The sequence below is a fragment of the Bombina bombina genome, chromosome 3 (genome assembly GCF_027579735.1).
Source record: "Bombina bombina isolate aBomBom1 chromosome 3, aBomBom1.pri, whole genome shotgun sequence".
Taxonomy (NCBI): Eukaryota; Metazoa; Chordata; class Amphibia; order Anura; family Bombinatoridae; genus Bombina; species Bombina bombina.
The window spans coordinates 868,925,195-868,944,054 of record NC_069501.1 but is presented as its reverse complement, the minus strand read 5'-3'; the positions used below and the strand labels follow the sequence as shown (position 1 = coordinate 868,944,054).

The 18,860-nt window shown below is 34.6% G+C and overlaps 1 protein-coding gene across 1 annotated transcript in view; it reads left to right on the top strand.

The window, feature by feature from the left end:
- Positions 1 to 18,860, top strand: part of GPC6 (glypican 6) — a 2,314,333-nt gene that overhangs the window by 696,542 nt on the left and 1,598,931 nt on the right. The window contains exon 3 of the mRNA XM_053705482.1: positions 5,117 to 5,508. Within this exon, the coding sequence (XP_053561457.1) occupies positions 5,117 to 5,508 (392 nt within the window). The remainder of the gene's footprint in view (positions 1 to 5,116; positions 5,509 to 18,860) is intronic.

Below are 18,860 nucleotides of genomic sequence, written 5' to 3'. Positions count from 1 at the left end.
TGCCTAGCACCGACCAATTAACCAAAAGACTGAAAAAAAATGAGGTATATTAATGCTGTGTGAGCCTGTGTTAATTTAAAATAATGTTATAAACGGATATTAACACTGGTGGCTGGCACAGAGCAATGAACCAGAGTATATGCTGTGTGACACAGGCCTGATAGAAAATGAAAAAAAATTACACTAGCAAAATAATTAAAATTTTTGGTTGGTTAAATTTAAACTAATGTTGCTAGGGAGATATCAGTCGTGGCAGTAATCACAGCATATGCTGTGAGCCTTAAACACACAGGCTGAAAGCCAGGCAAATGCTAATAAAAAATACGAAAAAAAAAAAAAAAAAACGGCACAAAATATAGCCTTAAAAAGGGCTTTTTGGGGTGCTGTCCTTGCAGCAGAGATGAGTGGAGTCCTTCTGGACTGTAGTGGACACTAAATACACTAGCCTAGCTATGTATTTCCCTATAATGTCAGCAGCACAAACACAACACGTCCTCTCACTAAGAAAGCAAGGTCGTTATGAGTCTAAAATGGCGGCTTCCGAGTAGCTGGGAGGGTCTGTGAGGGAGTGTCTGATGTTGATTGGCTCTAATGTGTCAGAGGGCTGTGACATACAGGGTCAAAGTTTCCTCAGTGATGACACATAGGGGGCGGATCGAACATCGCATGTGTTCGCCCACAGCCGCGAACGCGAACAAGCTATGTTCGCTGTGAACCGTTCGCGGGCGAACAGTTCGGGAAATCACTATTAGCTGTTACATTGAGCTTGATACCCCTAATACTGTATATATGATGTGTTTTTTTTAACAAATATACTGTATATTAACACACATGCATGTATGTGTATATATATATAATACATACAGTATATATATAGGTATATACAGATATATATAGGAATATCTAGTTATAAATAGTGATGTCGCAAACCTAATTTCACCGGCGAACCGCCATAGACTTCAATAGGCAGGCAAATTTTAAAACCCACAGGGACTCTTTCTGGCCACAAAAGTGATGGAAAAGTTGTTTCAAGGGGACTAACACCTGGACTGTGGTATGCCGGAGGGGGATCCATGGCAAACTCCCATGGAAAATTACATAGCTGATGCAGAGTCTGGTTTTAACCCATAAAGGGCATAAATCACCTAACATTCCTAAATTGTTTGAAATAACGTGCTTTAAAACATCAGGTATGATGTTGTATCGTTCAGGTAGTGTAAGGGTTTTTTTTTTTTTTTTAAATGTACACTACTGTTTTAGCAGATATGACTTGCACTGGGGTGACACTGTGCCCTGGCAGGACCTGGAACGCACACGTGTGAGGGAAGCTGACTGCTATTATTTCACAGTAAAAAAAGGTTGTTTTTTTTTTAAATGTATGTACACTACTGTTTTAGTAGATATGACTTGCACTGGTGTGACACTGTGCCCTGGCCGGACCTGGAGCGCACACGTGTGAGGGAAACTGACTGCTATTATTTCACAGTAAAAAAAGTTTTTTGTTTTTTTTTTAAATGTATGTACACTACTGTTTTAGTAGATATGACTTGCGCTGGTGTGACACTGTGCCCTGGCAGGACCTGGAGCGCACATCTGTGAGGGAAACTGACTGCTATTATTTCACAATAAAAAAAAGGTTTTTTTTTTTTTTTTAAATGTACACTACTGTTTTAGCAGATATGACTTGCACTGGTGTCACACTGTGCCCTGGCAGGACCTCAAATGCACACGTGTGAAGGAAAATGACTGCTATTATTTCAAATTAAAAAAAGTTTATTTTTTTATTTTAAATGTACACTACTTTTTTTTAGCAGATATGACTTGCACTGGTGTCACACTGTGCCCTGGCAGGACCTCAAATGCACACGTGTGAAGGAAAATGACTGCTATCATTTCAAATTAGAAAAAGTTTTTTTTTTTTTTAAATGTACACTACTGTTACACCAGATATGAGTAGTGGCACTGGGCAAGTGGGCACAGTATACGCTGTGAGCCTGAGCTGGCAGGCAGGCTGCAATTAGATTGCACAGGGAAAAAAAAAAAAAAAAGCAGACTGATGTTCTAGCCCTAAAAAGGGCTTTTTGGGGTGCTGTCCTTACAGCAGAGATCAGATGAGTCCTTCAGGACTGTAGTGGACACTGAATACACTAGCCTAGCTATCGATTTCCCTATTAAATCAGCAGCAGCTACACTGTCCCTCCTCTCACTAAGAATGCAGGCTCCGAATGAATCTAAAATGGATGCTGTCCAGGAGATGGGAGGGTCTGGGAGGGAGTGTCTGCTGCTAATTGGCTGGAATGTGTCTTGTGACTGTGAGCTACAGGGTCAAAGTTTACTCAATGATGACGAATAGGGGGCGGATCGAACATCGCATACTTAGAACATAGGAACATTGGAATGTGAAATATTTACAGTAAATACATAGTTAAAACCTTTATTTATATATACAGTGCTTTTTTGTAAAAGAAAAGGTGCCGGTACTCATTGATTTTTTTATTATATATATTCTGCTCAGTAACTTTGAGAAAAGCAAAGGGATAAGATTATTTACAATGTTTGATGTATTTTGCAGCCCCCTCTTGTGAAAACTAGAGTATTTACATGATCATTACAAATATTACCTCTTATGAGTTGGCAGAGGTGGGGGTACTCAGTACCAGTGAGTATATGTATGTATCTCTATGTTAATACCCTTTGACTGCTTTTTTTCGTATCTGAGACATTATAACTTTTTTGTGCAACTATGTTTATAAATTTTTATTAGATGGTATTATTATGAGTGTAACTGTACTTTGTAATATATTTTTTCTATACTTATGTGTTTTGTGACACTTTTTTGTTTTGCAAGACAGTTAACAAGAACTCTGAGGACATGCTAACCAGACGCATGTTAACTTAAATTGCGCTCAAGCAATCACATTGTAAAATGAGCAAAAAATCTGATGCACACAAACACCCACTATAAACACCTTATGGCTCTCATGTAACTGTAATCCACTCCTAATATGGCTCAAAATGTTGTTATGATTCTGGGGAAGCAGTAGTTATGCTAGATAGTACCATTTTATATTACCAAATGAAATTATTTATACAGGTAGCCCTCAGTTTACGCCAGGGTTAGGTTCCAGAAGGAATGGTTGTAAATCGAAACCGTTGTAAATTGAAACCCAGTTTATAATGTAAATCAATGGGAAGTGAGGGAGATAGGTTCCAGGCCCCTCTCAAAATTGTCATAAGTAACACCTAATACATTATTTTTAAAGCTTTGAAATTAAGACTTTAAATGCTAAACAGCATTATAAACCTAATAAAATAATCACACAACACAGAAAATATAATTAAACTAAGTTAAATGAACAAAAACATTTGCTAAACAGCATTATAAACCTAATAAAATAATCACACAACACATACTTAACTTGCATTTTTCTGCAAACAATTATTTCTATGCATTCCAATCTGGACTGATTTATAGACAGGAAGATCTTGTTCCTTTGAAATCTGCTTGATAGCTCAGGTCTGGTTAAACTTATTAATTTTAGCTTGCTTGGCTTTGCTGCAACTCAAGCGGACAGCTCCACCTACTGGGTATTTTAATAAATGCACTGCTTCTCAATGCTTTTCAATAGCAGTCACATGACTGGAAAAAAAGGTTGTTATTCTGAATCGGTGTAAATTGAACCGTTGTAAAACGAGGGCTACCTGTATGTGGATTAACTTTTAACTTGGAGAAGATTCTATCCTAACTGAATACCTTTGGTGTAAAGTGGAAAATACCTATAAAATATTATGAATTTGGAAGTAAAACATCTGCATAAGAACACTTACAATATTTATTTAACTATCCAAATGTACTTAAAATATTGTAGCACCTTAAAGGTTTGCTATCATATTTTTAATTATACTTGTTTAGTTATGTGTTATACTTCAAATATTCAATGCTGAATAGAACAATTCTTTTAAATCTTAGGTAATGTTAAATGTATTTTTTGCCAAGTGTCTTGGAAACAACTTAGTGTTAAGGTATCGTTTTGCTTTAAAGTGAAATTAAACACCTCTTGGTTTTGTGTTAAAAATTAGACCATTAACCAGAATAGGCCAAAAATCTGTAAACAAGCTAGTTTATCTGTAGCATTTTGAAAACCTAGGTTACAGAATTTGCTTTTTGGGCTCTCTTAGAAGTGGAAGCACATTTGTTATACAAAGGTGAAATGTGTTTTATCTCACTTTTATTAGCTACAATGAAAAATTGTGGTTCAGTGTACTTGGGAACACATAGGCCAAGATTTAGTATCCTGCGTACCGACAAGGTTCTGATATAGAGAACGTATCTGCATATCTTTGGGGCCTCTGGGGAAGCATTGGTTGCCGGAATTTAAGATTGTACAAGCTATTGCTTGTGCAACCCCACCCCCTGCCCAGCAGGACTTGTCAGTCATTCTGGACCACCTAGTCTTTAATGTCTTACATTCACAACCTTAGCGGTTGTACAAACAGTGCTTCTTAACTTTCGATTGCAGACTTACATGAGCTAGCCTGCTTGGTAGTGGCCCAGAAGCTGACTATGCAGCTTCATAAATAGAGGCCATAGAAGAGACAGTATAATTCTAAAATGCAGCTTGTCTTGGTGACTCATACTATTAATATTCAATTGCACTGGGTACATCGATACTGGTACATAATGGCATGGATTCATGGTTACATAACGTGGACTTTAACAAAATAAATAGAAAATGTTAAGGGCCCTACCTAGTGACTGTTTCAGTATTGTTTGTAGGTGTAATTAATTTTATTACTGCCCTTTTTCTGGCTATTTTGGGGTCAAATTGTCCTTATAATTTCCTTATGCAGATAATACTACATACTACAGAACTGTTATTTTGCATTCACATAGCTTGTCTATGAGATCTGTAAAGCTCAGCATGTTAGGATATGATGTGATTTTCAAAAATGAGTCTGGTGAGTCTCAAAACAAATTATTGAGAATTATAGTTATTGCTATAGAAATAAATCTGCCTCAAGACATTTTATATTTTACTATAAATAAATAGATGACAACAATGATTTTTTTCATTGCTTTAATGTTAACTCTTTTCCTTCTCTTATTTCATTCTAGAATTTTTCAGGAAACTTCTAGAAAATGCAGAGAAGTCTATAAATGACATGTTTGTGAGGACATATGGAATGTTGTACATGCAGAATTCTGAGGTATTTCAGGATTTATTTACGGAACTGAAACGTTACTACACAGGAGGCAATGTCAACCTGGAGGAAATGCTAAATGATTTTTGGGCCCATTTGCTAGAACGAATGTTTCAGCTTATAAACCCTCAGTATCATTTCTCTGAAGACTACTTGGAATGTGTCAGCAAATATACTGACCAGCTAAAACCATTCGGAGATGTGCCTAGAAAATTGAAAGTTCAAGTGACCAGAGCTTTCATTGCTGCTCGGACATTTGTTCAAGGACTTACAGTAGGTCGAGAAGTAGCAAACAGAGTATCCAAGGTATTTGCATTTATATTAATCATTTTTATTAATATGTTTTGTACCATAAAATAGCATTCCTTTACGGAATACTGTAATAAAATCAATATAGCTATAGCAGGGATCGGTAAGCAAGGCATATTGTTTGGTAGTCAGGCAGATGGTCACAGTTTTGCAGCTATTTAACATGAAACCATTTATCATAAAGACTGAAGAAACAGCGGAGGGCTATAATCATATGACACATTATATCAGTTACCTGTAAATGAGTAATATATGTCTGTTACTTTGTTTACTCAATATTCTATTATCAATAGATTGAAAATTATGGCCACACTAATCACAAGTATAAGACAATTTTAGCTTAAATTATTTTTGCTCCTTAGTTCTCTTGGTCTGTGTTTGTTTTATACATTATTGAGTTGTAATGCACTAAAATACAATAACAACTTAATTTACTTAAAATAGATGATCATATATAAAGATATAGTTTATAAGCTAATGCAAATAAATGTATCTATATATATATATATATTTCAATATTCTAAAACATTGTAACAATGCATTGTAATGTAGGTGTTTGATGATAATCTTATAAGGTATAATTTATAGCTATGAATTTTATAGCAACAATTCTTCTAGTGGACAATCTTTTGACATAATTAACAGCCTTCAAATTCTCCCACATTATTTTGAAATCTACAACAATATTTTTTTTTCCATGGCTGCTGCAATTTTTAAAGTTTTAAGAAGATGATGTAGGTGTACATTTGAACACGTACGTCTCTTTTGTCATTACCAGGGCTAACAAAGCTCCTTTACTGTTTTATCTAATTATTTTAACTTTAGAAGCCACCTAGCCTTTAGGTGAATAGTGTTACCTCTTTCTCTAACAATCACACATTCTATTGCTTTCTTCATATTGACTTGGCAGATTTACTAACTAAGATTCAGGTCATAGCATTACACAAGAAATGCAAATCTGCACAATTACCCAAAAGGAAAGATATTCTGATGTTGGAGCTGATCAAGCTGACAAATATACATTTCGCCTGTCTTTTATGACTACTGTTTTAAATATGTATCTAATAACAAAAATATATGCCCTAAGTATGTTTTAGACAAAAGCTATCTTAAAGTCTTTGTCCTAGTAAACTATCCCATATTACTTACTATGGAAGTGTACAGTAATTTCAGACAATTTAACTGTGGCACAACCCACTCCAATGAAATCACTGACATACATATCTAGCAAAAAATAATTTTTCAGGCAGTATTCTGAGGTGTGGGATGGTCCAACAATATTTTTTAGAATGAGGATATAAGAAACGTTTTACTTTATTACATGTGGAAGATTATTGGAGTAGAAAATGAATAGCAGGAAAACAAGTTTTTAGTTCAGTTTCTATAAATTGGCTCTGAGTGAACAATGAATACAATTTGTCATCTGATTTGTATTGTTAAATATAAGAGTATATAATGTACAAAAAACTTTGAGGCAAGAATATTTTTGATATTTTGGTTGTAATGCTGGAGATCAGGATATGACATATGTTACTCATTTGTCTTACATCTCATATTAGGTAAGTCTAAAAGAATGAATTAAAGGTTAAAATATAAGCATGCCTTTGCTGTTACCATGGTTATGTGAACTCACAAGTTTATTACTATTTCGTAAAATAGAGTTTCTGAATCTATCATCAGAACTTCTCTTTTAGAAGGATGTCATCTGCCTCTTAACTGGGAACATAACAATGTTTCTGTGGAACATGATATTGAAAAGCAAAAGCTCCTGCTTAGGGATGGGCAAATGTGCTGAAAGTACAATTTGTTTGGTAGAACGATTAGTCCGTCCTGTGGACATTCATTTGTACAATCGAATATTGATAAGAAGGAAAATCCATTCAAATTTGGTAATCAACAAATACTTTTCAGATGTTCAATAGTTCATGTGGTAAGGAATTTAGTAAATGGATATATAATAGATGAAAAATATATACATTTGAATGTTTCTATTTCAAGTATTGCATAATTAGAATATTACATTTAAAGAGAGCCTTACAAATACTATTACAAATATATAGATTCAAATTTTTCAAATTTGAATATTGCATATTTCAAATTGAATTGTTAGAAAAATTCAAATAATTAAAAATACTATTTCATGGTTAAAGAACTGATCTATCCTGATACGTCTCCCTTCCGGCATGTATGGTAGTTGGCATACATATTAGCCCACAAGTGCATCATTGTTTATATACTGTATTATTGTCATATGTTAGATTTTGTTACGTTACTTGCTAATGCTGACCATACACGCCAAAATTATATATATATATAGTAGACTGGGCCACCTCTTATTGTTTCTGAGTTATGCTCTTATATATTACATTACTTCCAACCTAACTTAAAAGGGCTATGCTCCTACATCATAATTGCTGTACATACTCAAATGATGACCATATAGTTTGAAATTCTTGCATAGTTACAAGTAGTGTTATCTAGCCCATATGCCATAGGTTATGTTTATTTAGCTATTCTATTTGTAATGTCATCTATTTAACCCTGATCGGCTTTCAACCCAGAAGCCTAATATAGTTTGTGCGGTTATTAGTATGTGAGCAGGTCCATAGCATAACTTTTGCTGCTCAGATGGTAGCATTTATTAATGTTGCACTAATCACATTAGCAGAGTACTAGCGATCTGCCCAAGGTGGACAGTAGATATGCCTTATGCAAATTCATTGGCAGGCCTCTATACCTACGCTTGCAGGTCCTAAGCCGCCCCATATATATATATATATATATATATATATATATATATATATATATATATATACATTAGAGGATCAAATAGGTGTACTCTGATAAGTTGGATATAATATTTATATTATTTTACAGATGTACCAAGCACACATACTGAAACTTCCTATTCTATGTATATGATATTACTACTAAGATATATGTCAGCTTTTTATATGGGGTTTTCTTGCTCATTAGGGCAGACTATTGCAATATGTGTTATCATAAATTCCTTACAGTAAAAGAAACCAAAATATACTCCAGTTTTGCATCTTCACCCATAGCATAAATAGGAGATATCCTTATTTGCATAGTTTCCGAAAGTTTAGAGGACCAAAAGTGTTTACTAGTTGGACATTCTAACCTGTTCCGCCCTCCCACCCTCCCCCTCACCTCATTTATAGCGGCTCTCGCCCGCTGAATTTCCCTTCCCCAAAAACCATAAAGCCAACCTCCCCCTTTGCCCTAATTCTACTCTTATAGATAACCTAATCTATTTTTACTACTGCAAGGTGGAGATCATTTTTACTCTTTCTATGATATTATACTACAAAACTGAAGTCCCACTCTAGATAGTCCAAATCCCTTACTAACACTTTAAATAGATGGGTTTCCAGTGTTCCTTCTATATGTTTCTGTTGCCTAGTTCACCTTATTGATCCTCCATATCTCTAGCCACTTATGGCCTCATCACTTTGATAATCACTACCAATGGGTACCACTCTTTAAACTCACAAATGTATCTCTAGCCACTTATGGCCTCATCACTTTGATAATCACTACCAATGGGTACCACTCTTTAAACTCACAAATGTATCTCTAGCCACTTATGGCCTCATCACTTTGATAATCACTACCAATGGGTAGCACTCTTTAAACTCACAAATGTATCTCTAGCCACTTATGGCCTCATCACTTTGATAATCACTACCAATGGGTACCACTCTTTAAACTCACAAATGTATTTTAGGTTGGCATAACCTGTATTAGTGGACTTGGCAATGTCTCTGTAATAGCACTGTATATCTTTTATTTGTCATTGTTTTTGGATATATCTCTTATGTTACACTTGTTTTTGACTTCAATAAAAATTGATTTATAAAAAAAAAATACTATTTCATTAAACAAATGATAGAATGTTATGCAGAGGTTAGAAATATGCATACAATGTGAAAATGGTTTGTAATTTTGTTTAATTTTAAACCGTATATATTATTTTTATAGTCTGATATTTAATTTGTTTTCCTTTGCTTCATAGATTTAAAAAAATGTTCAAAGTGATTAAAATAATACTTTATCTTCAAATTTTCAATCCTTTTTTGTATTAATATTTTTTACAGAACTACATGATACACCTACAATTTCAGCAATATTGTACTGCAATATGTTTTTTGGCTTCAATAGGCCTACAAGTTGACTGACTTTCTTTAACAAGTCAATTTGTTACCCATCTGAAAAAACATATACATTTGTTAGTTTACCAAATATTTTAGTAACATTACGTGTAGTAAGTATACGTAAATATCTATTGCAGATGTTACTAATATAACATGGAATGAAAAATGGTTACAAAGCTAAAAAAATCAATCAACACTATTAAAAATGATTATGAAATTAATATCAAAATTACGATTTTTGACTAATGGGTCTAATATTTTATCAAGGTATTCTAATATGTGTTGGAAACATTTAGGAAATAATAATTCACATGTTGTGATTTTTACCTTTCTATAAAAAATACACTCATCTATTATTTATTCATTTATTTTTGCATTATTATTTCAAATTGTGTTATGTTTCTATACTTCTGTATTTCTGCAAGCCTTAAAAAATAAAAGTATTTGGTATGCCAACATAAGTGAGTAATTAAATAAATGGCTATTTTGTTTATCTTCCGATTAAAAATGAAAGGACAATTAAATACAGTACAATTGCATAGTCAATTAATGCAAAATAAAAAGATAAAGCAAAAGCACAAATTTCAAATGAGCAGTAAAACAATTTCTGCAAAAATTAAAGTTTTCCTTCAAGTTCCTTACTCCCTGTATCATATGACAGCCATCCTCAAATCACAGATCTCTTTTGTACATGCTCAGTAGCTGATGCCTTAGAATGTTTGCATGTAAAAAGGTTGTGCACAATTTGATAATGGAATTTTTTCTTAACAATTTCTTTTTCTGTCTGGATTATGAGTTTAATTTTGGCTTCATTGTCCCTTTAACTAAAATCAACCATCATGTTTAATACACAAAACTATATTTAAATTGGTGTTTTTAACATTCCTGCCACATCCCCCTCAATTAATCACATTTCGAACTAAATATTTCACTTTAAAAACTTTCTTCATCAAAATTGGAGATATTGGCCTAGATTTACAAAAAACATCATGGCTGCTGCTTGGAGAAGTCTGAGGTGGTTGAGAAAAGCCACTTTTGAGTTGGCATACTAGGTTAAGAAGCAGTAGTTTGATTACTGCAGCTTCTTGACTTTTACCTGCGAGCCTACAGCTGAAGGTGCTCCCAAGCTGCATTTGCAGCTTATCAAATAGAGCCCATAGTGTAATCATTTGTTATATATATATATATATAATTACAGTACAACTTCAATTTTAGCATGGTTTAATTATAGTATAAGTGAGACATTGGCTGAATTAGGTTGGAAATAGAAAAACTGCTTATATAAGATAACATTTCACAAAATGATAGCAGCACTGTTTCAATTAAGTTGCTTACTTGCACTTTACTCTGTATTTTGTTGAGAAGAAAAAAAATTAATTGCAACTGAAAGAAATGTGTTTCGGGCTGCAGGTGCCCCTTTTTAACCTCAATTTCATAGACTTTTAACAACTACAAAAGAGGTTCTGACACAAGAATTACTGTGCATTCCAGCAAACGTGATCTGAAATAATTTGACATAGGGCATTATTTTACTGGAGTATCATTTTGTTCTATAGAAAGCAAAAGTTATTGAACTACTATCAAATCAATACATTTATTCATTTAAGGTGATATAACATTGTGTAAAATATAAAATTGTTTACAGTTGTGAGTCTGTTGGCTTTTTGTAACTAGAATAAAAAAAAAAACTAATACATTAAAACAGTATAGGAAATGCACATCAAGAACATGTTGAATTGCTATTTATAATAAATATGTTCCAGTAAAATTAAAGAAATATTTTATTATGCAAATATATAGTACACTGACACTGATACTGCACTTCCATAACAAACTTCAAGATCATGAGTTTATGGCCAGAAACTCTTGCTACCATATAACGTGAGTTTAAGCAATGGGGTCATTATCTGAATTATAAATGTTTTAATTTAGACTTTCAAGCACCTTTAAAATGATTATCCTCTCTACATTCCATTTTATGCATGTTAAGGCCATGACAATTTGTAAACTGTCCCCTTAATATTACCACTGCTTAGAGAATTTATGCTAAACTTTTATTCAAAGCATAATTATAGCCTTATTGGCAGTTTATTAATGGTAACAAAAGTGGAAAAAAGATTTGAGAATTTGTATTGTGAGGCAGGTAAGGCCAGTAGGATGCTTAGTTGAATATGTATTTGTTTAATTTGTAAAAGTGAAGTTTGGATCCATAATTTGAGCTCATCTTATAGGCATAGGAAAGGTAAAAAGGAATTTTCAATTATCGTGTAGATGACTTTATAATAAGAAAGTGCTCAAATACCTTGCATTTTTCATTTCTAATTGTTTTGTTGCAATCTTGAAGCCAAAGTAGGATGATTTCCAAACCCACTTTGAGGCTAATTTGCATTAGCTAATCATGGTGGGCAACCTTGGTTCTATGAACTATTTTTTGTAGATCGCATGGACCCACGCATACGCAATCACAAGCTCATCACCTATGTCTCTATACAAGTGGTAAAAAAAAAACCAGCAAGACAGTCCTCCTTGCAAAAAATCTTCAATATTTATTGTTACATTACAGGAACAGACAAAAACACCACTACATTCACTTCTATACAAGTGGTCACATGACCGCAGTGTCTTAACACCTGGGGCACACTAGACCAAGTGCTGCACTATGCACAGATTGTGCAGCGAGGTGTGCAAAAAGCAGTGACAGGCAGCATCTAATGAATACACATGCTTTGCACATGCTTTGGGGGTTCTTGGTGAATTGCTGTAATATGGAAATCTCTATTTTCTATTATATACTCTCTATAGTATAGGAGAGGTCCCTTTTGTACCCCAAGCAAACTTAAATATTAAGGAGATGAGAGTTGAGGAAATTAATAGCAATGATATAGGTATATGATGTCATAGATATTATGTTGGGGCCCCATCATGGACCCCTAAATATAAAGGTAATATAATGTAAACAAAGTTAATCAGCGGGTAAGAACATATGGCATATGCAGGGAATAAATTTAATATAAGGAGGAATGCTGTATTTACTGTGGTTTGTACAATGACTGTAGAGTTGATATAATTGTTTGTGCTATCTTAGGATAGGTAAGGACACTCGTAATCAGAATTATTGTAAACCTTCTTGATATGTTAAATATCTGGCAAATGAGGAATGTGTGGGTCTATCCAAAATGCCAAAGTAAAAGTATAGCTCTTATATGGCTTATATCATAGCCCACCAATGTATTGGCAGGTAGAATACTAATTGGAGTTTCCCAATATCGCAAAAGGTAGCATGGAGGTGAGTGTTGCAAAAGTGGGTCCTTAAATGAGTGAGCTTATGGATACATTTGTATGGTTAGTAACTATAGACTGCTCGAGAGAGGTAATAATATGTAGGTGTGAATATAATGGGATATCCTAGGATTATATAATTATATAATAGATGCAGAGAGTCTCATATGCTAAGATCCAGGGCTAGATACACTAAATAATATTTCTTAAGTTGTTTAACCCACGCTTACTCTCTGAAGTAGCTCTACTTACAGGAAGACTATCTCAAACATATGCAATGTTTTCCAACCATCCAAGACTGCATAATCTTTAAGGAATCAGGGTATTAGCTTAAGGATAATTAAGCACTCCTAAGTGATTACTACACAGAACAATGCTAGACTATACTTTAATAGTGGCTTAAAGAAGGCTGTGTAAACTATCAACTAAACTACATATATAGTTAACATTCTTAAAACATTTGGTAAGACTAATTATGAACAACATAGTGCAGATCTGACCTCTGTAAAAGTGTAGGTGGCTGTGCGACTAAAAAGCCTTCACTTTGCATAAAACATAAGTACTGTCTAATAACACTCAACAGGGGAAGATCAGCAAATAGACAAATTATGAAATATATAAATGGTTAAACATAAGAAAATAGATAGACATACAATAATAAAGGTAATCTTCTCGCATATCATAGAGGGTAGACGTTTCAACCTATTCCCCTTAGAGTAACAGAGTCTGGAGAGTCCTTCTTGCTCAGCCATCAACCTATTCTGAGTTGGGTAATAGGGTCTTTAACATAGAAGTGCTCCTGAGAATTGTTGGAGTTAAAGTGACCGAGATTATTGCACCCCAGATTGTCGTTTCGAGAACTGACCAAAAGGGAGAGGCTGCTCGAGAATCTGCAGCATTTCGACTTGTGTTTCCTTTGTGTCTTCCTGGGAAGAGAGATGTCACTAGTTTAAGTGCCAAGTGGCTATGGATATTCAGTCAACCCTCCAAGGGATCGCCACTTCCTTTTTGAGAGCAGCAAATTATAGACCTCTCTCCTCTGTCCAGGGATAGTGATCGGGTGGTGAAACAACCGCATTATCAGCTGTTTCAGTATTAAACAGCCTCCTATGGTAGCCTGGGGGCACCTCTGCCAGATTTGGTGAGCCTTGGTATAGTGTTGACAAAGAAGGGTTAAGTACTGACGTGGGTGTCCTCAGATTTTCATCACTTTCTATAATATGTGAAGACATTCTGTTAGCACACCATGCTGCATGATTATGGTCTCCATTTTCTGGGCGCTAATTGATGCGCGAGGTTCCGGTCTTATGGTATTACAACTATGTTTTTTTTTAATCTCCTTGGCGTAACATCAAGATCAGGTCGCCAAAGTTATGAAACATTTAAAGCTCAAAATTAGTAAGTAGAGTGTGTAAAGCTGTATAATATTCCTCCTTATGGTGGGTAGCCATGTTGAGCCCAATAACCCCAGAGCTCAGCAGCGGGGAGAGATGGCGTTTAAAGCAGGCCGTCACCTAGTATCTATTTGGCGTATATCCTTGCTGATAGTTACCCAAATGCTGTTATACCTATATGAATTGTGTCAGTTTGGATCTGGGTGGCTTATGGTGGCTTCAGGGATAAAGGATTCTGCAAAGTCCAGGAGAAATTTGACAGATTATGTAGATATTTCTTAGAACTTTTGGAAGATGCGTCCTATCATGGCTGCTGCTTAGCCCCACCCCGATCTGTGTGTTTTAAAGTTACACCTTATACCACAGTTTTATAATCCTTTAAGTACTGTGTACAGTTTAGGATGCTGTATCTCTATAAGGATATAAGTAAAATAGAAGCTACAAAAATGAGGGCTATTAAAATAGTACATGTTCTTAAAATAACTTAAAAGGTTCAGAAAGAGCTTCCAATTTAAAAAAAAAGTTTCCAATATTATTAAATTATCAAATTAGCTTAGTCCCCACGATATTCTTTGTTGAAGAGAAACCTAGTTAGGCATCTAGAGCACTACATGGCAGGAAATATTTCTGTCCTCTAGTGCCCTTGTAAATGGATAACATTATTGAGAACAATATAGTGCTCTAGATCCTAAGCTTACGTCCCTGCTTTTAAACAAAAGATACCACATAAACAAAAAAACAAACTGATAATAGTAAATTAAAAAAAACTGTTAAAAACCTAGCTGAAAGCATTTTTCACAAAAAAATAAATGCCAAAACAAGGGGTCACAATCTAAAGTTAGAGGGTAGGAGATTCAGAAGAAATTTGAGGAATCATTTTTTTACAGAAAGGGTGGTGGATTCATGGAATAAACTTCCATTTGAGGTGGTAAATACAAAGGGGCTTATCTATCAAGCTCCGAATGGAGCATGATGCCCCGTGTTTCTGGTGAGCCTGCAGGCTCGCCAGAAACAACAGTTATGAAGCAGCGATCACAAAGACCGCTGCTCCATAACCCTGTCCGCCTGCTCTGAGCAGGCAGACAGGAATCGCAACAATTCAACCCGATCGAGTACGATCAGGTTGATTGACACCCCCTGCTGGCAGCCCATTGGCCGCAAGTCTGCAGGGGGCGGCGTTGCACCAGCAGCTCTTGTGAGCTGCTGGTGCAATGTTAAATGCGGAGAGCGTATTGCTCTCCGCATTTAGCGAGGTCTTGTGGACCTGATCCGCACTGTCGGATCAGGTCTGCAAGACCTTTGATAAATAGGGGCCAAAGACTGTAAAGGAATTTAAAAATGCCTGGGACATGCATAAGGCTAACATTTAATATGGGTAGACTTGATGGGCCTTTTTGGCTCTTATCTACCGTCAAATTCTATGTTTCTATGTGCTCTATCTGAGTGATGAAAGAAACATTTAAGGTTTCATATCTCTTTGATGATCTTTACATAGAAAGTTTAGAAGATATATATAGATAGAAACATTTGAGGATGAAAACATTTTGCAAAAGATAGCAAAAAAAACAAGAAGTCATGGGAGTAGATTTATGAAGCAGCGAATACTGCTTCCGACCCACTCCGCTTCAAGTCTGAAGCGGAAGTTAAGAAGCAGCGGTCCCAAGACTCCTTAACTCGTCAGCCACCTCTGAGGTGACAGACAGCAATAAGCCCGATTGAGGGTTGATTGACACCCTCTGCTGCTTGTGTAATGATAAATGTGTAATGATAAATGCCGACAGCGCGCTGTCTGCATTTATCGATGTCCGGCGGACATGATACGACACAGTGTATCATGTCCGTCTGCAGCTTAATAAATTGACCCCTTTATCTCAAGATGGAGGGTAATAGGTTTAAAATTATCTTGTGCACTTATTAGAAATGGTGGTTAATTAATATAATATATTCAATAGATGTGGAAAGAATACATATTATAATGGAATTTAAGAATGCCAAGAATGTCAATAAGTCCATCCTAGGAATTCATTAAATATTAACTTTAGATAAAAATATGTACAAATTTTGATGGGGCTTTTGGTTTTAATCTACTATCAAAATCTATGTTTATGTCCATTTAGTAATATATAATGTTAAAATGTTTCATTTGTAGACAGCTTACCCTATGGCAAATGACAATTACATTTCCACAGCTTCATTATGGCATGGTACTGTTTCACTGCAAAGTCAAATAGGTAATACAGTATATAGATATTGTTAGCATTGATGTAACACTTTTTAATATAGCACTATGTTGGTACATTTATTTATTTCTCCCACGTATGCTGTGCATATGCATTTGCTAAAGCTTCTCTGAGGGTGTGACTTTGTGCACTCGAATTAATAATATTAGATGAATATAATTTATTCCTTTGTCTGACAAAGTATATTAATAGTTGTAAAAACCCTTTTCCGTTTAACAGTATATGTGTGCAGATTTCCTTCTCTGGTTTATTGTGTGGATGGTAACATCATGTATGGTGAGAAGTTTCAGGATTCACAGTTGAGAAATATATTTTTTGTATTAATAATGGTATAAGTGCTTTATATTTTAGACTTTCATGAACACAACATGTATTCTTTTTAAATAAACAAATGTGTGTTCTTCCAGATATTATGCAATATATATATATATATATATATATATATATATATATATATATATATATATATATATATATATATACAATATTTAATAATAATACATATTATACATATAATATTATTATTATTTTTATTATGTTCAGGGTTGGACTGGGAATAAAACACAGCCTTAAAAAAAAAACAAATGATGGGCAATCCTATATTCCATTGATTCCATAAAATGTATGCACCAGATTTTTCTAAGGGGTATTAATAGGATACAAGTTCACACAATTTTTTTTCAGAATCTATGTAAATGTTTTGAGAAATATGCTGATTAACATAATGGATACATTGGAAAACACAAATAATGATAACACAACAACCCATGACTTCCAGAATTCTTATTGTTTAAAAAGACAGATAATCCCTTTATTACCCATTCCCCAGTTTTGCATAACAACACGGTTATATTAATATACTTTTTCGCCTCTGTGATAATTTTTTTTATCTAAGTTTCTGCAGACTGCACTCTTATTTCAGTTCTTTTGATAGCTTTGCATTTTAGTCAATCAGTGCTGACTCCTGGGTAACTCCATTTGAGTGAGCACAATATTAGCTATATGGCACACATGAACTAGCGCTGTCTAGCTGTAAAAAAATGGCAAAATGCACTGAGATAAGAGACGACCTTCAATTGCTTAGAAACCTAAACCTACTAAGGTTTAGGTTTCATTAAAGAATACCAAGAGAGGAAAGCTAATTTGATGATAAAAGTAAATTAGAAAGTTAAAATCATCGCTCAATCATGAGGGTTCGATTTTGACTAGATTGTCCCCTTAAGTTTCTGGTCAGGAGCAACAAAGGGGCATATTTATCAAGCTCCATACGCTGCTCCATAACCGGTCTGTCTGCTCTAAGGCGGCGGACAGAAATCAACCTGATCAAATACGATCGGGTTGATTGATACCCCCTGCTAGCGGCAAGGATAAATGCGGCGAGCGCATGGTGTCTGCATTTTTCGATGTGCAGCGGACCTGATCCGCAATATCGGATCATGTCCGCTCGCAGAATAATAAATAGGCCCCAAAGTGTTCGACAGTGCAGTTTAAATAAAGATAAGTAATATTAAAAGAGTCACAATATAAACATTATAAAATTAACATAATATAAACACAATAAAGTCTAACATATAAATACACCAGCCTGCAATACCCGCATAAACCTATGGGTAATACATACACCAGCCTGTGACAAACACATAAAACAGTGTTTGACACACACATTTACACACACACAATATGACACAATATGCAAAGAGTAATGTGATAACAAACCAACGCAATCAGTGTCACACACACTATACTAATATATACACACTAGTGTGACACACTATAATAAACATATAGAAATGTGACACTAATATATATGCAGCTATAATACAGAATTATACATAAAGGGAAGTATATCACCATAATAAGCATCACTAGTCTTGCAATGGGATATGCAAAGAATGTAACACAGATGATTATACCAGCAATGTGAAGTTGGTAAAAAAACAGTGTGATATAAATATATACAAAGCAGTAACACACAAGAAATATATGCATCAGAGTTGCACACCATAATATACAACAAAAGTGTAGCACTAGTGTACACACATTAATGTGATCCTAGTTTACACAAAACACTGTAATACAAATTAATATACAGCAGGGCTACACACAACAGTATTACATCAGACACAACACTGTAGTACAACACAATGTAATATACAATAGTAGGACTAAACAGAATAGTATTACACCACACACAGTACTGTGATGTAATGACTTAATATACAGCAGAAAAGTGACTGCACTAAATGGTAATAAATTATACC